At 44.6% G+C, this 26,526-nt stretch overlaps 1 protein-coding gene across 1 annotated transcript in view; it reads right to left on the bottom strand.

The window, feature by feature from the left end:
* The window catches only part of FAM120A (family with sequence similarity 120A), a 90,360-nt gene that overhangs the window by 19,402 nt on the left and 44,432 nt on the right, over positions 1-26,526 (bottom strand). The window contains exons 8-11 of the mRNA XM_040359301.1: positions 20,055-20,142; positions 17,977-18,201; positions 5,616-5,790; positions 518-767 (exon numbers count right to left, since the gene is read on the bottom strand). Coding sequence (XP_040215235.1) covers positions 518-767; positions 5,616-5,790; positions 17,977-18,201; positions 20,055-20,142 — 738 coding nt within the window. The remainder of the gene's footprint in view (positions 1-517; positions 768-5,615; positions 5,791-17,976; positions 18,202-20,054; positions 20,143-26,526) is intronic.

Here is a 26,526-nt window from a genome sequence, read left to right as displayed (position 1 = left end):
AATTCTTTTGTAGGAAGCAGTATAACTCAACAGTTGGTTCTCATTCGCCACATAGGAAAACTTTTTGTTTTCCTGTGCAGGCTGGTGTCCATCTTGGATGGGCTTTGGGGGCAGTGCCTTGCATTTTAATAGTGCAAGGCATCATTTATCTTTTTTTTTTTTTTTTTTTAAATATCACAGGGACGCTGCATTCATTTTTATGCATAGAAACACAAGTAAGAGGGCTACAGAGCAGTAAATGTCGCACAGCAATTTTACACCACTGCCAACTGTGTTCCCAGCAAACAGGGCACATAGAAAACAATGGTTTACTGTGTGCCCTTATGGAAATGGGCGTTTTTCTAGTGCAGGAAATCTCCAGTATCTGCACACTTGTGCGCAAGCCTTAAATGGATGTTAAAGAAAAGCTTTACTCCAGGTGAGTCCATCAGTATTCTACAAAAACCCTGAATAAACATTTTCTTATTACACATACACCAAGTGCATCATCATAAGGAATACATAGGCAGCCACTCACCGTAATACACAGCAGAGCACCATAAGATGAGTGGGCACATTAGCAGGATTTAGCATGGCTGGTGTGTCAGATCTCATACAGGCCAGAAAAGCTCTCATCCTTCGGTTCTTGTCCTCAACTGCTTTGCCCAACCACAGCTTCTTTAGATTAGGACAGGTCCATTCCCTAAAGGCAAGGGCTTCCACCAGCTCTGGTGTCTGAGGTGACTTTCCCTTATAGGCTGCCCACTCTTTAATAATGACTGGATAATCTGTATGACAAAACAAAATGCAAAAATGAATATTGGGTGCAAAATCTGATCTCTCATAATATTCATAATTATATATTAGTTTTTTTCCAATGGAATCTGTTTATTTCAGTTTTGAACAGCAATAGAAAGCACATACAGTTCAAGAAAAACACACGTATATCAGGTAATAAGTGGTGTATTGTAACAAGTATAGATCCAATCGCATACAAATGTCACAATAACGAAAGCAGTGTGGTGTATAATTTAGTTACCATTGTAAGTAAAAAAAAAAGACAAAACATTCTTAAATATCTGAAGGGGTTAATATAAATAAACAACTATATGGTTTGGGAGCCAAGAAGACAGAAGAGATATACTGTATATACTATTAGAGGAATCTGGTATATATCATCAGCCTATTTAAAGAAAAAAAACCCTAAGACCCGGTTCACACTGGGGCGACTCGTCAGGCGACACAGCCGCCTGACAAGTCGCGTCCCATTGTAGTGAATGGAACCGTTCTAATAGGAGCGACGCAAAAAGGTTCCTGTATGACTTTGGGGGCGATTCGGCACGACTTGCATTGACTTCAATGCTGAAGTAATTTTGCAAGTTGCCTCTCAAGACGCCTTGAGATCGCCTTGCCGAGTCGCCCCCAAAGTCGTGTCGCCTGTGTGTGAACCGGCTCTAAAGATTGTTATGCCGATTTTCAGACAGAACAATAATATATTAAGTATACCCGACTAGGCAAGGGGCTTTATAAAAGCTCCCTGCGCCTGCTGTCACTTATGCTGGCGATACAAAAACAAAGGCTTCCTTAAAAAAGATATACTGGTAATTATTTTAAGAAAGTTCGTTCAATTTGCTAATCGTTAGTGGGGTCAAATGGATGTTCGTTTTGGACCACAGTGATGGGAAAATTTGAAGGTGCAGAACAGAAAACTTCTTGGTCAAAGTAATTTTCAGACTGTGTATATGGTATTCGATCAGAAATTACATTCGTTTTAAAACAATGTTAAAGCGGGGGTTCACCCAAAAAATAATTTTTTAACATGACATTCAGCCGAGTTGTCAGAATGACAATCGGCTGTTTTTTTTTTTTTTCAGTGCAGCACATATCGTATTTTCACCGCCGCTTCCGGGTATGTAATCTGCGGGACTGGGCATTCCTAAGTGATTGACATCCTTCCGACCGGCGCATACAGCGCGTCACTAGTTGCCCAAAGAAGCCGGACTGTGAGACGGCTCGATACGGCGCCTGCGCACCGACGTTCGGCTTCTTTCGTCAACTAGTGACGCGCTGTATATGCCGGTCGGAAGGATGTCAATCACCTAGGAACGCCCAGTCCCGCAGATTACATACCCGGAAGCGGCGGTGAAAATACGGTATGTGCTGCATAAATACTAGGGATGTCCCGATACTAGTATCGGTATCGGGACCGATACCAAGCATTTCCCCGAGTACTTGTACTCGGGGAAATGCTCCCGATGCTTCACCCGATACTTGAGCGGGCAGGCAGGGGAGTTGCAAATCTTCTCTCCCCCATGGTCAGTGTTGTCTTCCCCTGTCCGTGCTGCTCTCTCACCTCCCCCCGTCCGTCCGTGCCGTTCTCTCTCCTCCCCTTCCCCCGTCCATCCGTGCTGTTCTCTTCTCCCCTTCCCCCGTCCGTCCGTCCTGTTCTCTCTCCCCGTCCAAGCAGTGCTCTTTCATCCCCTTCCCCCGTCCGTCCCGTTCTCTCTCCCCGTCCATGCAGTGCTCTTTCATCCCCTTCCCCCGTCCGTCCGTCCCGTTCTCTCTCCCCGTCCATGCAGTGCTCTTTCCTCCCCTTCCCCCGTCCGTCCCGTTCTCTCTTCCCCCCCCCGTCCATGCAGTGCTCTTTCCTCCCCGTCCGTCCGTCCCGTTCTCTCCCCCCCCCCCCCCCCGTCCGTCCCTGTAGTCTCTCTCCATCCATCCCGTCCCCGTCCGTGCCGCTCTCCCCCCTCAATCTGTCAGGGGGGAGAGCGGAGGTAGGAGCTGCTAAGCCCGGCTCCTACCTTTTCTGAATGAACAGAGTCGGTGATTACCGACTCTGTCCATTCATATAACTGAGCATCGTAACCTCCTGTGTTTACGATGCTTCAGTTTATGAATGGAGGAGCTTCCCTCCATTCATTTCAGCTGAAGCTGCTGAGAAAGGGACTGGGGAATCTGTTTCCCTAGTCCCTTTCTCTGTCTTAAAGGGGAGATGCCAGAGGTCTGTTAAGACCCCTGAAATCTCACCAAAGCCTCCCAACAGGGCTGATTAAAATTAAAATAAAAAATTGCAATAAATATAAATAAATAAAATGTAAAAAAATAAATAAAAAAAACACACTGACAATTCACCCCCCACGCCCCCCTAAAAAAATAAATAACTAAAAATCACTGTAAAAAAAAAAATAGTAAAAAAAAAAAAAATTACTGCCACTGTCACATGACATTAAAAAAAGTATCGGTATTCGGTATCGGCGAGTACTTGAAAAAAAGTATCGGTACTTGTACTCGTCTCAAAAAAGTGGTATCGGGACAACCCTAATAAATACGGTATGTGCTGTGAAAAAAAAAAAAACAGACGATTGTCATTCTGACAACTCGGCTGAATGTCATGTTAAAATTTTTTTTTTTTTTGGGTGAACCCCCGCTTTAAAAGCAAGTTACATTTTCAAAGCACAATCTTTCATTCAGCGAATGTACAAAGATTTTTCGTATGAATAGTGTGTGGCCAGCATAAGGCTCAGGTCACACCTATGCAGTTTTCTTGTGATCCGTTTTCTGCAGTGCTTTTTGCTGTGTGTTTTTTGCACACATGATTTATTTGGCCAATTTGTTGTTAAGCAGATTAAAAAATGCAGCTTCTCTATTGAAGTCTATTGAACCAAAAAAGCAAAAAAGGACAAAGTTTTACATTAAGTCCTCGACCCTTTCAAAATACGCAGCGGCTAAAAAAAGCATAGATGTGAACTTGTCCCATAGGAAAATATATATAAAATACACCCAGAAGTAGGATATATGGGCATTTTAACTAGGAGTCAGACATGAAGCTATATGAAGGGTGGAAGGGAGATATAAATCCCCCACCGATGCTTCTGGCTCCCCCAGCCTTCAGAGTGCCCCAATAGCAAGGGGAAAAAAAACTTCTGCCTTCAGAACCACTCACTTCCTGCCCAGGACTACATGTCCCAAGAGGCATTGCTCTTCACACATTCACACGTTCTCAGGCACTTACTGACCTGTGTGGGCTTCACTGTATTTTCTGTTATGTAAAAATATAATGCATTCTGTATGCAGGCCAACTAATCGATTATGAAAATAGTGACAACTATTTTCATAAATGATTAGTTGTCAATTAATTGATTAGCTGTTTCGGCCCTAATTGAAAGTAACTTCTTGTGAATAATTTCATATTATAAATTGTCAAGAATAAACTGAGAAGAAAAGGGAAGAAGAAAGAGATGTGTCGAGAGCAGTAGGGGTGGGACCTTCTTATGCTTCAGTCTTTTGGTGAGAGATATTGTATGCCACAATTATAATTTTTTAAATGCAGATGTGTCGGTTCTTCTATTATCAACTATCTTTACACATTGAAGGAATGGTTAAGGAAGAAGATAATCTGTTAAAGATTCAAAGAAGTCTTTAATTTTGCATGGTTTCCTGCTTGTACTACCTTACTGAGGGGGCCCAACTTAAAAGGAGCTGTAAAGGCAGAAGTTTTTTTAATCTTATTGTATTCTATGCATTAATGTTTATTCCTTGAAAGTCCCCGCATGAAACACTTTCAGCTGTTGCTTTCCTATTGTAGGTAGACAAAAATCGGCATTTTGGTGGACTGCGTGGCTTCAGGACTGCCTAGTTTTTTATTCCCTTTTCACATGACAGTTTCAATCAGGTCCTCCTGTCAGTTATTCAGGAAGTCCCGATTGGATGGTCCATTCACCCCTCTGGACCGGTGGGTGTAAATGGTCTTGTGTCCATTCACACCTGCCTAGCTCCGATTCAGTACGATGAAAACAAAACTGAGGGGGATCCGTCCTCCGCTGTGTAGGCGGATCAGATATAGTCAGGAGTAGACAGCGGAGTGCTTTTACACCCGGCCACCCATAAAGCAGAGCGGGTTATGTCCGTGTCGGCTCTGCATATATTGAGCGGACACAAACATGTCACCTGCCTGCTCTGATCGTCAGAGGATCTGTGAGCAGATCCCCTGCTGATCGGAACCAAGCCAGCTCCATGTGAAAGAGGCCTAATACTACTACTCAGTTCATTACACTGACTTTGTCTCCAAAGTATAGGTACCAATTGACTTGTAGTCACCAAGATAAAAAATAGGCGAGCTAAATAGTCTCTTTGAGATAACATAGGAATGATGCAGCAGACACGATTTCTGAAAAGATTAACTTTTTTTGAGCACTTTAGAGTCCTTTCATGTGGGCTTTCTGATCATGTCCGCCAGTCAGTATGTCAGCCGACACCGCCATGTCCGATTCCACCCAATTACCCCATAGAAGAGAGCGGGACTGTGTCCGTGTCCACTCTACACAACAAAGCGGACAGGACCTGTCACCCGCCTGCTCAGCGGAGCGATCCCCCACTGAGCAAGCAGAATTCGCAAGACTGAGGCGCCCATGTGAAAGGAATCAAAAATGGCGCAATGGAAGAAGGTCACCATTAGCGCTTACATATGCTAAGTTAGAAGATATCATTCTTGCATCGGTCCTTTCACCTTCTGTGTAGCCGATTAAAACATTGTAGGTAGGAGGAACGCTAAATTGTCTTTTTAAAAAAAGTCGTCAGTCACAAAAAAGAAACCTGCATTATTGGAGGGAAAGAGAAAAGACCAAAAGCTGACTTACATTCGGGGGGCATCCTGTTCTTTCTAAAAGCAAGCCGCTCTGCTTTCTTCCTGCACTCTGCCAGGCTGAACAGGACCCCATAGACATACTGGCGCACTGGTCTGTAGAGGATAGCAGCTGGGGGAAGGTCCTTGTTCACTTCATCTTCAATGGTAACTGGAATTTTTATCTCTCCCTAATTAAATCAAATACATTATTAACCAGATGAAATCGACACCACTAATAAAATATATCCTATAACAAACTAAGAATATTTGTGCAAAAGAATCACCCCAATACAGAAGTAGAATTGAAACCTGGGAGGGATTGGGTGGTAAAAAAAAAAAAAAAGGGACAATTGGAAACAAGTAAATATGATTTAAACGGCTGTAGAGGTATCATCCTATCAAGTACTTTGCAAATGTTGAACTGTACAGTAGCATAACCCTAGAAGCACCCTGCAATGTAAAGTAGATATTTCTGGTAACACTATGATTTTTTTTTAAAGTATATTTAAAAGCAAAACCTTATGTAATGCTGTCTGTGTCCCTGGTTAGGAGATTCACCCTATATATCCTGGTGGCCACTGTTACTCTGATTGAAAGGGAAATTTCTTCTCCTTTCTCTACAGGACAAGAAGTGAAGGAAAATAATTTATATAGCATGGAGATGGCAAAAAAACAACTGACCGGTGTTTTAACATCCCCCTACTCTATCCAAAAAATATGATTTTTGTAGTTTAAGTAAATTCTATTTCTTGAGGTCCTACACACTAACGCACAATCTTTTATATATTTGGGTTATTCTGCTGCCTCCAGGAGGCAAACAAAAAACATTAAGCCAGCTTCCACAGAGCGGTGGGACTAGTGACCCTTTAATGACATGCAAAAATACAAATTGTCTTTATTATTCATTTAGAGACACAGGAATGTATAAGTCTTAAACATTTGGGACATCCAAAAGTCCAGCCCAACTGAGGGGTGGGCAACAGCCACTGAGAGAACCAACGAATGGCACTTGTGAGCCATGGCTCTGGACCTGAAGAGCACTCTGTGACTAACCAGCACAGTACAGAGGTCTGAAAAACACCACATTGCAGAGCCCAGTGCCCAAAGGTTACATCCAGGCTAACCAGTTCTGCCCAACGGGATTGGGAGAAGGCTTCAAAAGCTGAATCTGGAGAGCTGCTGTGTAGGGATTTTCAGGCATTTTTTTTTTTGTTTGTTTTTAAGTTTTGATATCACTGAAGTAAAAGAAAAGAAAAAACAAAAAAGGTATATCTTGACTGAAGAAAAAAATTAAATAAAGGGCAAACTAAGAAATAAAAAAATAAAAAATAGTTTTTCAGCAGAGCTGGGGCTTTGTGTTTTTTGTTATCAGGTGTCCAAACCTCCCGAAGGCAGCAGTATAGTCCAAATGCCCAATTACCACATTTCTAAGCTCTGGATTTAGACATACTTTAAAGCCGAATTCCAGACATATAAAGACACAACCAAATGAATCTCTCCAACCATTAATACATCATTAAAAAAAAGGGATTTTTATTAACAGCTTACCTGTAAAATCCTTTTCTTGTAGTACATCACGGGACACAGAGCAGCATAGCCATTACATATGGGTTATATAGTGTACCTTCAGGTGATGGACACTGGCACTCTCCGACAGGAAGTTCCCTCCCTATATAACCCCCACCCATAGTGGGAGTACCTCAGTTTTGTAGCAAGCAATATGCATCCCAAAATTCCCCATAAGAGGGGTGGGAGCTCTGTGTCCCGTGATGTACTACAAGAAAAGGATTTTACAGGTAAGCTGTTAATAAAAATCCCTTTTTCTTTATCGTACATCACGGGACACAGCGCTGCATAGCCATTACATATGGGATGTCCCCAAGCAATGCTCCATGAGGGGAGGGAGACAACCAGAAAAAAACAAACAAGAGGTGCCACCGGACAAGAGGAGATTAAACTGCGGCCCGCAGTACCGCCTGCCCAAAGGCTGAATCAGCGTTCCTCCTAACGTCCATTTGATAAAATTTTGCAAATGTGTGGACAGATGACCAGGTTGCTGCCCTGCAGACCTGAGCCATAGGGACCTGGTGATACGCTGCCCAAGAGGCACTTATAGCTCTAGTGGAATGAGCCTTAACCGATAAGGGTGGACTCTTCCCCTTCAGGCCATAGGCCTGAATAATCGTCTGCCTAATCCACTTAGCAATAGTGGCCTTAGACGCTGCCTGGCCCTTCTGGCAAAATGAATAAGACGTCCGTCTTACGAATCTGGGCTGTAGCTTCCAAGTAAATCTTTACAGCTCTAACTACATCCAAGGAATGTAGTAACCTCTCTTCCTTAGAAGAAGGCTTTGGAAAAAATGATGGAAGAATCACATCTTGATTAAGGTGAAAATTTGATACCACCTTAGGCAGGAAGGACGGAAGCGGCCGCAAAACGACCCTGTCCTTATGCAATAATAAATAAGGTGCCTTACATGACAAGGCTGCCAACTCCGACACCCTTCTGGCGGATGCCATGGCCACCAGAAACACTAGTTTCCTAGTCAAAAGGACCAAAGGAATCACGGACAAGGGCTCAAAGGGCTGCCTTTGCAAGGCCGATAGAACCAAATTTAGATCCCAAGGATACAGGGGAGCTTTAATCGGGGGATTCACCCGAATAACACCTTGTAAAAAGGATTTCATTAAGGAATGGGCAGCCAACGATCTCTGGAAGAAGACCGACAAGGCAGACACCTGCCCCTTGATTGTGCCGACCGCCAAACCTTTTTCCACTCCCAACTGTAAAAACTCCAGGATTCTCCCAATAGTATATTTGCGGGGATCCCATTTCCTGGTTTCACACCAGGTAATATAGGCCTTCCACACCCTATAGTATATTAACCTGGAAACTGGTTTTCTTGCGTTTATAAGGGTAGAAACGACCTGCCCTGAAAGGCCTCTGTTTCTGAGAATCAGGGACTCAGCCGCCAGGCCGTTAAATTTAGGGCCTGTAAGGCAGGGTGGTAGAATGGCCCTTGTGAGAGGAGGTCCGGACGTAGAGGGAGGACCCAAGGCTCCTCTACGGTCATCCTTTTTATCAAGGAGTACCAAGGTCTTCGGGGCCACGCTGGGGCCACTAGAATCGCTGGCTTGCGTTCCCTTTGAATTCTGTGAAGAAGACGGGGTAGCATCCGTATTGGAGGGAAGGCATAGATCAGCGCAAACTGATGCCAAGGACACACCAAGGCATCTGTCCCGCAGGCCAATGGATCCCTCGTTCGAGAGACAAAGTTTGCTACTTTGGCATTGAATCTGGACGCCATAATGTCCACCTCCGGAGTACCCCACTTCCGGCAAATGACCTGGAACACTTCGGGATGGAGGGACCACTCCCCTGGGGACATCTGTTGGCGGCTGAGGAAGTCCGCTTGCCAATTGTCCACCCCGGGGATAAAGATAGCTGAGATGCAGGGGACATGGGCTTCTGCCCATGAAAAGATCCGATCTACCTCCCTTTGGGCTGCCTGACTCCTGGTGCCACCCTGGTGGTTTATATAAGCTACGGCAGTGGCATTGTCGGATTGTACCCTTACTGGGGAGCCCTGCAGAACCTCCGTCCAGCCCAAAAGAGCCAACCGAGCTGCTCGGATCTCTAAGACATTTATGGGTAGGGCTGATTCTGCCCTTGACCATTTCCCCTGTAGGGTTAAATCGTCTAGGACTGCACCCCAACCTGATAGGCTGGCGTCCGTGGTTACTATCCTCCATGAGGGGGGATTGAACGATCTTCCTTTCAGAAGATTTTTTGTGACTAGCCACCAACACAGGCTCTGCCTTACCGCATAGGGAAGGGAAATGGGAAGATCCAAGGCCTGGAGTCTTTTGTCCCAGGCCGCGAGAATTGCTCTCTGTAGCCTCCAAGAATGGATCTGGGCATAGGGCACTGCCTCGAAGGTGGCCACTAGCTTTCCCAACAGGCGCATGCAGAGGCGTATAGATGGCCTTGTGCTGCTTAGGACTATGTGGATTAACTCCCTTATCGAGTCCACTCTGGACTGGGGCAGGAAGATCCGTTGTTGTCTTGTATCTAAAATCAGACCTAGATACTCCAACCTTCTTGTGGGCTGTAAAGCCGATTTGTCCCAGTTTAGAACCCAACCCAGGGACTCTAGGCAGTTTACTGCTAGCAACACTGCCCGATTTAGACCGGCCGCTGAGTGGTCGACTACCAGAAGATCGTCTAGGTAGGCCATGATCAGAATGCCCTGTTCCCTTAGGATGGCTAATACGGGGGCCAGGATCTTCGTAAAAACCCGAGGGGCCGTGGCTAGTCCGAACGGAAGAGCCACGAACTGATAATGCCGATAGTTTAGGGCAAAACGCAGATACCTGTAATGGCCTGGGAAAATCGGAACGTGCAGGTATGCGTCCTTTATATCGATGGAGGCCAAGAACTCCTTTCCTTGGAGGGCGGCCACCACCGAACGAATGGACTCCATTCGAAAAGACCGGACTCTTAAAAAGCGGTTTAATAACTTTAGGTCCAGAATAGGCCTGACGTCGCCGTTTGGCTTCGGGACAACGAAGAGGTTTGAGTAAAACCCTTGTCCTTGCTCCCCTGCTGGTACTTCCATAATCACTCCTTGAGATAGGAGTCGCTCTAGGGCGGACAGAAGCGATGCCTGTCTCTGAGGGTCGCCTGGAAGTCTTGACATTTGAAAGTGAGGAGGGGGGAACTCCCGAAACTCCAGCTTGTACCCCTGAGTTACTGAGGACAGAACCCATTGGTCGGTAACTTGGGCCCCCCACAACTCCGAGAACAACCGGAGTCTTCCCCCCACTCGAGAGAGTGGGGGCGCCCCTTCACAAGGCTGCCTTAGGGGCAGCCTTAACCGGCTTACGGTTCCACGGTCTCTTGTTCCCTGCAGCTTGCCCCTGGGGCCTGTTTGCAGCTGCGCGTCCAGGAGGCCGTCGATACTGCCTAGAGAATGAGGGCCCTGGAACTGGAGAGGTTGGGCGCTTAAAAGAGGGACCTCGGAACCTTTTCTTAACCGGCAAAAGGGTGCTCTTACCACTAGAGATCTTTTGAATATATTTGTCAAGATCTTCTCCAAACAATCTCTCTCCTTGAAAGGAGAATCCTGTAAGGAGTTTTTTGCAGGGGGTTTCTGCAGACCAGTTCTTTAACCAAAGTAATCTTCTCATGTGGACCAAATACAGGGATAGGCGGGACGCCTGTTGGATTGAATCCTTGATAGCGTCTACCGCGAAACATAAGGCTCTAGGTAGATCGGCTAAGTCCTGAGCCTGTTGAGCCGGGAGGTCCTTTAGGGCCTGCTTGGCCTGGTCTTTTAAAGCCTGGCAGACGCCAATGGCAGCTACAGCTGGCTGGACCACTGCCCCCGCTGTGGAAAAGGATGCCTTTAGTAAGGTCTCAAGCCTTTTATCCACAGGATCTTTGAACATGTGAATATTGTCCACTGGACATGTTAAAGCTTTATTGACACATGATATGGCTGCGTCAACAGTGGGGACAGCCCATTTTTTTTGAAAACTCCTCCTCTAAAGGGTACATAACTGCGAACCTTTTAGGAGGCAAAAAAATCCTGTCTGGCTTAACCCAGTCCTGAAATATCAGGTCCTTTAACAAAGGATGGACCGGGAACACCAGGTTGGCTTGGGGCGCTTTTAGGGAGCCCAATGAGGACACAGCGGAGGCCAGAGGCTGAGGCAAAGGCATTTTAAAAGCTGACCGCACCATATCCGTTAAGGACTGAACCCACAATTTTTCTGCGTGAGAAGCTGAAAAAGGTTCTTCTATAGTAGAATCTTCAGAACCCAAATGGTCCAGATGATCCTCAGCCTGGTCTCCTGTATCTTCCAATTCCTCAGTGGAAAGGACATCTTCCTCAGGAGATTCAAACCTGGGAGACGGGGACCTAGCCCGCTTCTTCCCGGATAAAGAGGCCGTAATAAGAGCGGCCATCCTCTTTTCAAATCCACCCAAGGTGGAGGCTAACATCTCTTCCGTGACATAGGAAGGAGTTGGTTGAATAGGGCCCGCCATAGCACCTAGCAACCCCGATGGCTCACCCAGGGCAGCAACCTCCGGATCCTCCGGGGAGGTAGGGGCAGGTGGATTCTGGGAAATATCCTCCGAGCCCGATGGGGAACCCTTCGGCTTTTTAACACCTTTAGCATTTTTAGCGTTCCCTGCACCCTTAGGAGCCATAATAACAAACCTGAGATACTCCGCTAATATACAACTAACTGTAATAGCTGGAGAAAAACACACATTTAAATAAATGAGGAAAAAAATTTAGGCTAGGGTAATGTTAGACAGAAACTAAACTTCCCAAAACCTAACAAGAGATAGCAATATTGAGCCCCAAGGGCTTAATCATATCCTAATATTGCTTCCCTTAATGCTGGGCTAAGAGAGTACCAAATACTAAGTACTCTGACTGCTACTTAGTACACCGGCTTTTCAGAGAAAATATGAGCTTAAACAGCTCTTTAGCAAGGTGTGTACAAAAAAACGGCCACTAGGTGTCACTGTGTCAGCATAACATAAGCAAACCTATCCTGCTCAGCTCAGCATCGCTGCTCCGTGTCCCTTCACAGCCTTCAGCAAACTGACAGGCTAAATAGAGTTTTTCCCTCTGATGTACAGAGGGGAGGGAACTCCCTGGGCGTCCCCCGCCCCTCCACGCAGCGTCGGCGCCTATAACAGTGCGCGCGCACGCGCGCGCTCCCGACGCCGCTCTCAGGAAGCAGGAAGCAGAATCCATGTGGGGAGAGGAGCCCGGGAGCTGCTGGAGACACACAGACATCAGGAAGTAAGTAATTTAAACCTGACATGCTCCCTTTACATTTCATGGAGCAAAACACCTTGTAGCAGCAGCAGCAGTCTATTAGCCCAGCCAGAGGAACAGTATACCTGGGTGTTTGAGCCATCCAGTCATGCAGACTTTGTGGTTTCTCTTTTAGCCCATGCACAGAGGCATAAAAAAGGCTTTTCCCCAGAGTCCCCTGTGGGGAGCCCACTGACAAACCAAGTTCCGTAGGCCCCCCGCTTACCTTTCCACGCCGCAGGGTATTGCTCATGCAAGAGGCCCAATCTTCCCCCTTCACCGTGGGTATGGTCATAGACCTTCAGGGACCGGGGTCCAAGTCAGGAACACCACACACCTGGACCTATACAGCACTACTGGCAGCAGGTATTCATAGGTTAAAAAACCCAGTCCTGGAACCCAGAGTCCAGCCCTCCAAGGAGAGGCATTATAGGCAAAACCCCATCCACGAATTGGGGCCCGGGTACCGTCCACTTTGGCTATGAAGCACCTTGGACGGATCCGGTCGGCTGGCCCTGGTCCCAAGGACAAACTGCAGGCACAACCTTCAACGTGCACCAACACCTAAGACACTGGCGAAAAAAACTGAGGTACTCCCACTATGGGTGGGGGTTATATAGGGAGGGAACTTCCTGTCGGAGAGTGCCAGTGTCCATCACCTGAAGGTACACTATATAACCCATATGTAATGGCTATGCTGCTCTGTGTCCCGTGATGTACGATAAAGAAAGTATTATTTTCAATCTAATCAGTGCAAGTAGCAGTCTAATGCGTGACAGAAAGGAAGACGAGAGATAAGCTCATCATTACATTGCCTTGGCTTTAACAGTCTAGTTGCAGGGTGGGGAGGGGACATAAGAGCTTGTATACACCATGTCTGTTAAGGTGCATTACCACTGCTCAGGTATCGGGGCACCACAATTGTCCACACATACCAGTAATGTGCCGAAAAGCAAAGCTCAATGGAGATTGTGTGAACAAGCCCTACATTAACTTTAACCACTAGTTGACGGCCTTACGACTTTGTACGGCCGCAGCGCGGCTCCCAATCTCTAACAGGCCGTCTTTTTACGGCCGCCCCTTTGCTCGTTCCCCGCGCACGCTCCCGAGCGCGCAGCGGGGAACTGCTGTGCTGGCCGTGTCCCTTGGACACAGCCAATCACAGATCGCCGTGAACGGCCAATCGGAGTGGCCGTTTCCTAGGCGATCTGTGCGGCCAATGAGAGATGATCTCATATGTTTACATATGAGATCATTTCTCATTCCCGGCTCTCGCAGACAGCGGTGCTGTCAGGGGAGAGAGGAGACGGATCTGTGTCTCTTGTACATAGAGACACAGATCGGTCACCCCCCCAGTCACCCCCCTTCCCCCACAGTTAGAACACTAATATTAGGGTACACATTTAACCCCTTCCTCACCCCCTAGTGTTAACCCCTTCCCTGCCAGTCACATTTATACAGTAATTAGTGCATATTTATAGCACCGATTGCAGTATAAGTGTGAATGGCGCCAAAAATGTGTCAAGTGTTTGATGTGTCCGCCATAATGTTGCAGTCGCAATAAAAATCGCAGATCGCCGCCATTACTAGTAAAAAAAAAAAATAATAAAAAAAAATAATTCTGTCCCTCATTTTGTAGGCGCTATAACTTTTGCGCAAACCAGTCGCTTATTGCGATTTTTTTTTTTTTACTAAAAATATGTAGAATACGTATCGGCCTAGACTGAGGATAAAAAAAAAACGTAAAAAAAAAAATTGAGCTATTTATTATAGCAACAAGTAAATTTTTTTTTATTTTTTTCAAAATTGTCGCTCTATTTTTGTTTATAGCGCAAAAAAAAAAAAACGCAGAGGTGATCAAATACCACCAAAAGAAAGCTCTATTTGTGGGGAAAAAAAGACGTTAATTTTGTTTGGGAGCCACGTCGCACGACCGCGCAATTGTCAGTTAAAGCGACGCAGTGCCGAATCGCAAAAAGTCCTCTGGTCAGGAAGGGGGTTTAAGTGCCCAGTAAGGAAGTGGTTAAGCTACATAAAGATCCGGTTCCTTCCTCTGCACAGACAGGCTGGGCTGTGGGGCATAGTTGTGTACATTTCAGGACTGTATTAACAGAACAAATAATCCTTTGGCAGGTGAAACAGCCATCATACAGATTTAATCTGTGTGTTTATCTGGAGTTCAGAATTAAGTGACTGCACAAAAACAAAAAAGAAAATGTACAAAAAGACACCTGACTGATTGCAGCAGTCCTGTTAAAAACGAAGCGGTCAGTTTTTAGGTATATGGGATGGGCATTATAGCAGCCAGCAGAATTTGTGGGCATGCCCAGAAATCCCCTGCACAAATGCGCAGATGCACCATAACGTTGTAGCGGTTGTACTGAATCTTGGAGTGCACCTTGGATAATGCAGTGCCTGCTAAGATACTGTAGGTCTGATGTTGTGATCCAAGGAGGCAGTGGGCATAAGGCTAGTCTGGAAATCAGTAGTTATTGCCTTGGAACATAAAAAAAAAAGAATAAAAAAAAAAAAAGCAAAAAATATATAAGAGGGAGGAGAGAAGCGCAAAAGTGTAGACCGAGTTCCCGAATCGCACTACACTCTTTCGACATATCAGTCATAGCTGCAAAGTTTTGTCGAATTTTGACTGGGAGTTATTAAGGGTGCGTGAAAGTTTATCGTTAATGATTGCCCAATTAAATTTTTGCGCAACGTAGTTAAACTAGATCACTGACTGCTTCCAGCATCTAGCTATGGTGATCATAGCCACCACAATAAAATAGGATATCAGTTTTTTGGGGTATTTGGAGGTCTCGATAACCAGTTTTGGGAACAGTGCTGTTCCAGGGATTCTGGCAATAATTACATATTAAGGTGAAGGGTTTTAATCCAGAATCTATAAATGTTTTTGTAAGATTAAAACTTATTTTGTTGCTGTCTAAAAGGGCTTTGAACAAGGGGGAATTAGCAATAATGCACATGGGCGTGTGGCGTTTGGGTGGTAGAATTAAAACACACAATTTAACCAACTCCTCAGCCCTTAAGCCCTGTACACGCCATCGGATATCTGATGGAATCTAATCCGATGGATTTTTTTAGTCGGATATCCGATGAAGCTGACTTTCATCAGTCTTGCCTACACACCATCGGTCAAAAATCCGACCGTGTCCAAACGTAAAACACTACGACGTGCTGAGAAAAATGAAGTTGAATGCTTCCGAGCATGCGTCGACTTGATTCTGATCATGCGTGGATTTTTTGACCGATTGACTTCCACACAGACGATCGTTTTTTTTATCCATAGGAAAATTTTAAAACATGTTCTATTTTTTTTCGCCCACCTGATGGGGCCCACACACAATCGGTTTGTCCGATGAAAACAGTCCATCGGTCCGTTTTCATCAGACAAACCGATCGTGTGTACAGAGCTTTAGTTTAGCTGCCTTGTTACCAATTTCAAAATCAGCAAATTTAGATATACACACAACCTAGGGGGCAGTACATGATGGAAAAGCTGCAAAGTGCTCTGTAGCCTTGTTCGCTAATAAGTGCCAGTTCACATAGGGTGACCTGTCAGGGGACTTAGCCTTGCAATGCACTGCAATATAACCGTTCTAATGGGAGCGACTCAAGTTGCTCCGAATTAAAAAAAAAAGGTTCCTGTAGTACTTTGGGGCGACTTGCATTGACTTCTATACAGAAGTAATTTTGCAAGCCACGCTTAAGTTGCAACTTCAGAGTCGGAAGACTTTGAAGCCACCCATGTGTGAACCGGTGATCTGCCGAGCTGGTTTCGGCTATCGTGGAAGTTCCAGCGCAGGCACAATCTGATGTGCCGAGATGGTTCCGGCTAACGGGAAAGTTCCTTCAAGGACTGCGCAGGCGTAAACTTGCTGACGGAAATCTCCGAACCTCGGCCGGCATCCAGGGCGACGTGGATTTCGAGGTAAGTGGCCAGTCGGTCTCACGTCCTCGCTTCGCTCGGACGGCTCGCTCGGCCTCCTGGCTCTTTTTTTAACATCCTCCAATCCATGGGGATGTTAAAGAATGAGCCTGGATGCCGGGCGAGGTTCGGAGATTTCCGTCGGCAAGTTTGCGCCTGCGCAGTCCTTGAAGGAACTTCCCCGTTAGGGGAACCTTAAGGACAAGTCACCGGAACTAAATTTGTAAATGTATCTCCATGTACACTAGGTGGAAAAAAATAGCACATGGCAAGATAATTGAAGTGAATGTTGATACAAATATATTGTATGAAGTGTCTTAGCTCTTTTTGGACAGGTTCACATCCATTCGTGTACACGTTTGTCTGGTTTTTAGTACCTACAACATGCTTTGTAGTACAATTACATGCATTTCTTTATTCAAATGGGCATTGCAATACATGAAAACACACAGAAAAAATACATGCTTCACTTTTCAAATTGCAGAACAACGCATCCCTAAAGATCTGAACAGCCTCACTGAAAAAGCATTGCTTCCTATGACAGTGCTGTTTTGCGTTACAACGCACATTAGTAAACTAGTCTCTTCATGTTTGAACTAACTTTATATGCTATAGATTTTCACAGCTTTAAAACAGGGTCAGAATATTTTAAACGTAAAAGTCTAAAGCCTTGTTTAAACTTGCTCAAAATACTAGTCCGGACGCTCTACGTTGCAGATAGAGAAAGGAGCTGCGTGTTAGTGGGTGTCCTGACTCTCCTGTAGTCCAAGGGAGGGGGCGAGCACGACACTCCACACCAGGGAGAAAGCCTCGCATTACTGTGTGGAGTTAGACAGAAGAACAGGAAGTGAGGATTTCTCAGACGAAATAAGGACATTTAAAAGCAAAAATGGAAGGATGAGGTAAGTGAAGGAGGACTGCACTAAGGGAAAGGAAGCTATTTAGGGAAAAAAATAAATTGTACCTTTACAACCTCTTTAATTTGCTCCTAGAAAGATCCCACTAGTTTCTAGATGGCACAAACTGGCTTTAATACCTGGACCCCTTTTGAGGAGGATTCCCACTAACACACAGCTCATTTCTCTGAAACGTAGAGAGCATCCTGACTCTCCTGTAGGGGGCGAGCACGACACTTCACACCAGGGAGAAAGCCTCACATTACTGTGTGGAGTTACAGACAGAAGAACAGGAAGTGAGGATTTCTCAGAAGAAATAAGCAAAATGGAAGGATGAGGTAAGTTAAGGAGGACTGCACTAAGGTAAAGGAAGCTATTTAAAAGGAAAAAATGTAACCTTTACAACCCCTTTAATGCGAGTTGTTCCTTGAATTTGCGTTTAAATTGTGTTAAAGGCGAGTTCAACCGCTCCCCAAATATACTTTTGACACGCGCTGGACAAGCGTTAAAAAACGCACCCCAGATTCCTAGTTTTTTTTTTTCTTCCCTGTTGTGAACAAGGCCCAACTCCCTGTAAACGCTCCACAAACACATTGCAAACTCGCTGCAAACACATACCAGTGAGTTTCCGGTGCGTTACCATAAACTTGAATAGAATTGGAAACAGGTAAAGGTAATAAGCAGGGTAAGACTTACCTTTGTGAGTACATGAAAGATGTAAGGGTACATTAAGCCCTTCTTGTGGCGATGTTCAGCTACTCTTAATACTTCAGGTGCTACAGGAGGCAATGGAGGAGTTGTGATGTCCATGTGATTTCTAGTGGGCATGGACAGAAGACATGGAATCTGCAGGCCACCCCCCTGGTTGCCTTTCTTTTCAGTTGCCTTGGGTCCTGATGTGGCAGCTGAGGAGCCCTCAGTCTGTATTGAAAGACAAGATAGATCTTTAACAGCCGCTCTGGAAACAGTCCACACAACTTTAACAAAAATTCTCTGTAACCAGTTCATAGGTTCTATGTCATGGGTCTTCAAACTATGGCCCTCCAGTTGTTCAGGAACTACAATTCCCATCATGCCTAGTCATGTCTGTGAATGTCAGTGTGTTACAATGCCTCATGGGATGTGTAGTTCCGCAACAGCTGGAGGGCCATAGTTTGAGGATCCCTGTTCTATGTGATCAAAAGCGGAAGGAAAATAGACTCAAATATTTTGTGAACATGCCCTTGATGGTATATTCTGGGCCCAAATATAGATATTACTATTAAAAGGGGATTCAGGAAGGATTGCCTACATACAGCGTATTCAATTTAATAAGCTTCATGATATATGTATAGACCTCCAAAAACTACCAAATGGTTCTTACTCCTTGTATGGCTCCCAATGTACAAATAATCGTACATAAGCCTTTAAAGTTCTCTCTTGGGCACCTTTTCTGTAAGACCGAGCTGTGGAGCAACTACAAGTCCCATGAGACATTGCAAGCTCCTGACGGCATGACTCCTAGAGGCAGAGGCATGATGGGATTTGTAGTTTCACCACAGCTGAAGTGCGGGGTTGCCTACCCCTGTTGTAGTTCAACTGAGTTGTACAGTTTTATAGGACACATTAAGGGTGGAAAAAGTTCTGAAATTATTTCTTTGCCTTATTTTTTATATCATTCTGAAGATTCAGCACCCAGCCGAAACTTTGCAAGGTCTGAACGGTTCAAAATTACACTGTCTACCAGGTCCTGCACTGTTCCCTCAACAGGAGGTTGTTTATAATTCCCACAATGGGGATGCCCTGGGAGCTCAGGAGAGCTAGCAAAGAAAACAACATCTTGGTGAATACCTAAGGTGCAGAAGATAGACTGAATGGCAGGGCCACAAACTGGAAGTGCTGGGGACTTACAGCAAAGGAATCGCTGATAACAAACAAAATGCAGTTGCACATCTTTATTGTCACAGAAGCAAGACAGTCTCCCTGATGGAGAGGCTATGACAAACCTGGGGGATTCCATGTGGAATCTCTGGGCCCAAATAAATACAATTAAGGCCCTGAGATCCTATATGGGGTAAATAGCCCCGTTTGGTTTGGGAACTGTGATCAAGTTGAAGTAAAACTCCAGGAACCATTCTGCCACAGGGACAATGCTGCTGGATCCACAGAGGGACCAGCTTACTTTTTAACAAAGTACTCTTTAAACCAGTACAAAGCTGAAGCTGCTATCGGTTTGTTAGCAGTGAACAACCCTTGGGGAGTTTTCTAGTTTCCATAAAGGACAACTGCGAACAGCGAGTGTCTTGGAAAGGTACCTAGTCTGGGGACAGCACTGACAGAAGCTACAGGGCTGACTTAGTTTTAAGGTGGTGTGTACCGCATCAATAGGATCCAAGACCGTCTCCTTACTTTAGGGGTAATGGCAGGCAGAGCTTTGCATTGTCCATTAACTAACTGGTTGCCGACCAGCCGGCGCAGTTCTACGGCGGCAGGTCGGCTCCCCTGCGTGAGAGCCCGTAGCTCTACGTCGGCAGGGGAAGTGGCCGCCAGAATGACAATGGTACTGACAGCTGTGCTCATTCATCCAGAGTGGTATCTCACTAATACAGGAGGTACGTTTCTGGTGAAATCACCAGGAGAAAACAGAGGGGGGAAAAAAAGAAAAGAAGTGGTGCAGCCACTACATCTAATCACTGGTAAGCTGCTATATAATACATTTGGGTTTAACACTGCTTTAAACTTGCCTTTATACCTTCCACATCAACAATGTTTGTTTATAGATCTAAATGAATTACCTTTACTTGGTCTGCATTATCCTTCTTATTTGTTTTACCGGGTGATTTCGCTTTTTTATCCCATCCAGGCTTATTTCCACTGACGTGACTGAAAAGAAAAAAAAAAAAAACAGCTATGTATCATCTTCAAGAACGGCACATCACAGTCCTTACCCCCAATGTAACAAGCATACATTATACCGTATATACTCGAGTATAAGCCAAGTTTTTCAGCCCTTTTTTTAGGGCTGAAAATAGCCCCGTCGGCTCATGCTCGAGTCAGTGTACCTGAAGGACTGGGGGCGTCCATTTTTCAAAAGTCGCGGCTTCCTCCTGATCCCGTTCCGTTCCCCGATAGGCGTGTGACACTGTGTTCCGCTACCGGCTATCACGGAGGTCTTCTCATCCTCGGACTTTCCCAGCAGACACTGTGTTCTGCCTATCGCGGACGTCCTCTTGTCCGAGCATGAGAGGACCTCCGTGATAGCCGGTAGCGGAACACAGTGTCAAACGCCTATCGGGGAACGGGACCAGGAGGAAGCCGCGACTTTTTGAAAAATGGATGCCCGCAGCCTGTCAAGAATACAGGTACACTGAGGCTGCAATGGACACAGTGAGAATGGGCACAGTAAGGCTACAATGGGCACAGTTAGAATGGGCACAGTAAGGCTGCAATGGGCACAGTGAGAATGGGCACAGTAAGGCTGCAATGGGCAAAGTGAGAATGGGCACAGTAAGGCTGCAAATGGGCATTGTTGACCCTCTTTTCCGCTTACAGTAGCTGCTGCATTCTTACCCTAGGCTTATACGCGAGTCAATACGTTTTCCCATTTGTTTGTGGTAAAGTTAGGGCCTCGGCTTATACTCGGGTCAGCTTATACTCGAGTATATACGGTACTACCTAACCCAGGGAAGGGTCCCAAATTCTGTGAATCTCAAAGATCCATTTCCCTTCTGAATTATGATTTAAAAAAGGTCCGAACTAAGGCCTTGGGCTATGAGACCGACAAAACTTTTACCATCGTTGGCGAGTATTGACCAAACTGGTTTTATCCCAGATCAATCAACTGACATTAAAGTGGTTGTAAACCCTTTATTTGTTTGCTACAGGTAAGCCTATATTATGGCTTACCTGCAGCTAGCCTGGATATCTCCTAAACCTGCACGGTTTAGGAGATATCCCCCTGTGTCTGCATGTGCCGAAGTGATTGGCATATGTGCCCTGAAGCAATGGCACGTCGTGGCGTTGATTCAGTTAGCTGTGCTGTAGCCGGCGGCTCCCGCGCGCATGCACGGGAGTGATGTCATCTTGGTTCCGGCCAATCACAGTGCCGGAGCCGCGATACTCGGAAGCAAGCTCCGGGAAGAGATGTTCGTGGCCAGGGGGGGGGGCGGGGTCGAGGATGGCTGCGGGGGCTTCATTATGCCTTTGTCTTGCAAGTATTTTTTTTTTATATATTTTTTTACGGGTTTACAACCACTTTAACCTGCACAGGGACCCGACACACTTGCAGCTCCCCCAAACGAGTCAGCTTCCCGGGTTCTGGTTACGCTAGATGTAGCCAAAGCATTTGATTGCGTCTACATGACTGTTGAGTTGGAGGTGCTGGGTTTTGGGCCATGTTACCGTAATTAGGATTAGAATACTTTATAAAACTCCCTTAGCACAGATTAAATTGGGAGATGGGTTGTCTGAACCATTTTCCATTGGCAGGGAGACTAGGCAAGATTGTCCGCTGACCCCAGCATTATTTGTTCTAATGATGGAACAAATTGCCCAAGCCATACGTATCTACCCGCATATTAAAGGCATACCGGTTGGTCCCATTGTTGAAAAGTGGCATTATAGGCCAACACGATTCTTTTTTTGAACGACCCAGGCCCTTTCCTTAAGGAGGCTCAGGCCCCGATTTCCTCCTATTCCACTTAAACAGGTTTAAAAGGTCAACTGGGACCAATCCCTAATTTTACCCATTGAGGAGGCGGGGGTTTAGCTGACCCAGAATTTCCATTGCAGTGGACTCCTACTACCAAATACTTGGGGGTGGTGATCTCCTCAGATGCATCTGAACATACTACCTTAAATTTGTTGCCGCTATTGAATCTGGCGAAGCAACGTTTGTTGGCATGGTCACACCTCCCTCTCTCTCTCATGGGTAGGATTAATCTCATTAAAATAAAATTGCTTCCCTCTAGACTACATATACTTTGTCATGTCTTGGTGTGGATTCCCAGAAAGTATTTCAGACAATTCGACTCTGCAATGGTTTCGTTTAAATGGGGTTCACAGCAGCCCAGGATTAGGTTGGCATTATTACAGAGACCATGGACGCAGGGTAGGTTGGCATGTCCCGATTTGCATATTATATTGCTGCTCTGCTTATTCAGGCACACAACTGGTTGGTAGCAGATAAGACCAATGCTTCTGTGGGAGAATATCTTTGTTCATATGAAGCCCTACGCAATTATACTATTTGGAGGCTCCTCAACCCTCTTTTCCAACTAAACTTTCCATGAAATCCATAAAGGACTGGCGATTGCAAAATCGATGGTCCTCCCATAATTTCTTGCCCCATACACCGCTGTGGCTCAACCCCTCTCCCAAACAATTCTCTGTTTCCAGACCCCAATATATGGGCTTCTAAATAAATACCTTAGTCAAATTTGTACAGGGGGTGGTCTCCAGACTTTTGATTCCCTTAAATTGACCTACTCTCTCCCTAACTCGTACCCGTTCCGTTACCTCCAGTTGCACCATGCATTTCAGTTACCATTTTGCTATCAACTGTTATCCCTTACAATATCAGGGATGGAGTCCCTATTGCAAGAGGAAACTTGGGACCTTCAGCCCACTATATTTGATGGTCTTGGTAAGCTTTTGTCCTGTTGGCGCATGGAGGTCCCTGAGCTGGATTGGGAGGGTGTTTGGGAATACCCCATTCAACACCTGCTTTTGGCCAAGGATAGATTAATACAATTTAAAATTCTTCAGAGTCCATCTCACTCCAACGATTACATCAAATTTTTCCTTCGCACTCATCTGCATGCTGGCACTGTTTGGAGGACCCCGCCATATTCTTCATGTGTTTTGGGATTGTCTGGGCAATAGAATTCTTTTGGACTGAAATTCTCAGTACCCGTGTCCATCGACATTTGTATATTAGGTCTGGTCCATTTATTAGCTACCTCCGGGGCCATGATAATTTTGATATGCTTGTTATTTTATGCTCGTAAGTCTATACTCCTTAAATGGAAATCTCCTCAGGCCCCTACCTTAGACTTCTGGAAGTCCATCGTTAACAAAATTATACTTTTGTACAAATTTACATATGAATCTAGAGCAGGGTTTGACAAACTTGCTTGGAATCTAGGAGCCAGCTAAAAAAGTTAGGAGCCAGAAAACACACCCCGTCCCGACGAGCTTGTGAACACATACGTGAGATTTTAAAGGGTAAAAAGGGATTTTAAAGGGTAAAAGTTTATCGGCATTCCACGAGCGGACGCAATTTTGAAGCGTGACATGTTGGGTATGAATTTACTCGGCGTAACATTATCTTTCATAATATTAAAAAAAAAAATGGGGATAACTTTACCGTTTTATTTTTTAATTAAAAAAAGTGTAATTTTTTCCCAAAAAAGTGCGCTTGCAAGACCGCTGCGCAAATACGGCCTGACAAAGTATTGCAACGATCGCCATTTTATTCTCTAGGGTGTTAGGATAAAAAAATATATATAATGTTTGGGGGTTCTAATTAGAGGGAAGATGATGGCAGTGAAAAATAGTGAAAAATTACATTAGAATTGCTGTTTAACTTGTAATGCTTAACTTGTAATACCAACGGCCACCACCAGGTGGCGCCAGCTTACACATCTGGTGGTAATAACTTGTAATACCAAAGGCTCACCACCAGATGGCGCCAGCTCACCAAAAAAATGTTGTCGATCCCTGATCTAGAGGATGCCCCAATAAATTCTCTAAGGTATGGGACATCTGGACGTGATTAGTGCCAACCTGCTTTTTTTATCCTATACTAATTAAAGGGGCTGTAAAGGTTTGTTTTTTATTTTCTAAATAGGTTCCTTAAAAGCTGGGAAGTGAACCAACAATGCACTAGCTTAAAGGAATCTATTTAGAAAAAAAAAAAGAACTTTTAAAACCACTTTAATCTAGTACACTGTGGGAGAGTGGTTTCCTGTCATACGCTTGAAGCATACTAGTATCAGTATCAAGTATCGTGTGAGTTTATCTTACTGTTTGGTTGCTATTTACTTTAGCTTGTTTTTGTTTACTTAGGCCTGGGTATACCCAATAGGCTTTTGTTCAAATACTGTGCAAGGAACACACACACACACACACACACACACACACATATATATAAAATTCGTTCACCTTTACAAAAAAAAATCTGTAAGATGAACTTACACAGGATAGGACCATCAAAACCAAGGCATTCTCTATTTGTTCTTGGTGACAGTTTGACATATGACATATCTGAACACTATTACCGATACTATAAAGAAGACAGAATACCAGCTTTAAGAGCTGGAGAAGGTCTTTCCGAGCCGCCCGATTGCTTTTATGAGGCTCTCAAAGGGCGCAATGATGGTATTTGCTATGCGCTGGTGACAAAGTCTACTGGTCTTTAATGTATGTGTAAACCTTAACAAAATGACAACTAGTTTGCTAAAGCGCTGTTTACCATAAATAATACAATTTTTTTTTAAATACAATGCTTGTTTTTACAGACTATTATTTTTTTGCATTTAATTTTTTTATTAAGCACAAGAAAAAAGAAAAAAAAAAGAAGTAGAAGAAGAAGAAATAAAACAAAACCAGTAATGAAAATACAGAAATGGTAAGATAATGCACAACACTGGTTACCAGAAATGCAAATAGAGGTAGATAGCGCTCAGTAAATTTATAAACCAGATATTTTCAATATTTGCTGCATATCAGTGCTGCTGATCTTATGCAACCAATTTCTGATTACATAAATGCACTTCAGAAACTGCTGCTCTTTATTTTGAAGGGCTTCCTGATGATAAAAAATTGGAAACTGTGGCTTAGCATAGCCACCTGTAGTCTTCATTGGTAAAGCGTGTGTAACAGGGCGACAACACAGGCAAACAATTGGTAGACAGGGAGAAAGAGCAGAACACTCTGGCTACGAGCAATATTAGCAGATAACTCTCCGCAGAGTAAGAGAACAAAGTTATGAACTTACAAAATTTCTGGCAGGATAACCCCCTTTTTTTTTTCTTTTGCACAGATAACAAAAACTTTTAATGCTATATTTAAAAGACCATAGGCAAGCAAATGAGAGAAATGTATTAACATTTAACCACTTCCCGACCGCCGCATGTATATGTACGTCCTTGCTTTCTAGCGGGTGGGGGTCCGGTCGGGACCCCCCCCCCCTACATGCGGCGATCGGATTCCCGCGGGGAGCGATCCGGGACGACGGCGCGGCTATTCGTTTATAGCCGCTCCGTCGCGATCGCTCCCCGGAGCTGAAGAACGGGGAGAGCCGTATGTAAACACGGCTTCCCCGTGCTTCACTGTGGCGGCTGCATCGATCGAGTCGTCCCTTTTATAGGGAGACTCGATCGATGACGTCAGTCCTACAGCCACACCCCCCTACAGTTGTAAACACACACTAGGTGAACCCTAACTCCTACAGCGCCACCTGTGGTTAACTCCCAAACTGCAACTGTCATTTTCACAATAAACAATGCAATTTAAATGCATTTTTTGCTTTAAAAATGACAATGGTCCCAAAAATGTGTCAAAATTGTCCGAAGTGTCCGCCATAATGTCGCAGTCACGAAAAAAAAAAAATCGCCGATCGCCGCCAATAGTAGTAAAAAAAAAAAAAATTAATAAAAATGCAATAAAACTATCCCCTATTTTGTAAACGCTATAAATTTTGCGCAAACCAACCGATAAACGCTTATTGCGATTTTTTTTTTACCAAAAATAGGTAGAAGAATACGTATCGGCCTAAACTGAGGAAAAAAAAATGTTATATATGTTTTTGGGGGATATTTATTACAGCAAAAAGTAAAAAATATTGAATTTTTTTCAAAATTGTCGCTGTATTTTTGTTTATAGCTCAAAAAATAAAAACCACAGAGGTGATCAAATACCACCAAAAGAAAGCTCTATTTGTGGGGAAAAAAGGACGCCAATTTTGTTTGGGAGCCATGTAGTTTAAATTCTGGAACTCTGCTTTTCTGATAACGTGGTAGTAAACTGTCATATTTTTTTTTTTTCTTTTACCTACAGGTAAGCTTCCAATAAATCTTTCCTGTAGGTAAAATGAATATCTCCCAAACATGCACCATTTAGGAGATATTCTAGTGAGCAGCAGCTGGTGATGGTACCGACATTCCTGTGCCGTTCCTTCAGAGCTGTGTGCTGCAGGAGTGACGTCTTTGCGCTAATCAAGCCAATATCTTTTTAATCCATAGAAAACAGATTCGAGAAAACTCA

The sequence above is a fragment of the Rana temporaria genome, chromosome 7 (assembly GCF_905171775.1).
Source record: "Rana temporaria chromosome 7, aRanTem1.1, whole genome shotgun sequence".
Classification (NCBI taxonomy): Eukaryota; Metazoa; Chordata; class Amphibia; order Anura; family Ranidae; genus Rana; species Rana temporaria.
This window is presented reverse-complemented; position numbering and strand designations above follow the sequence as displayed.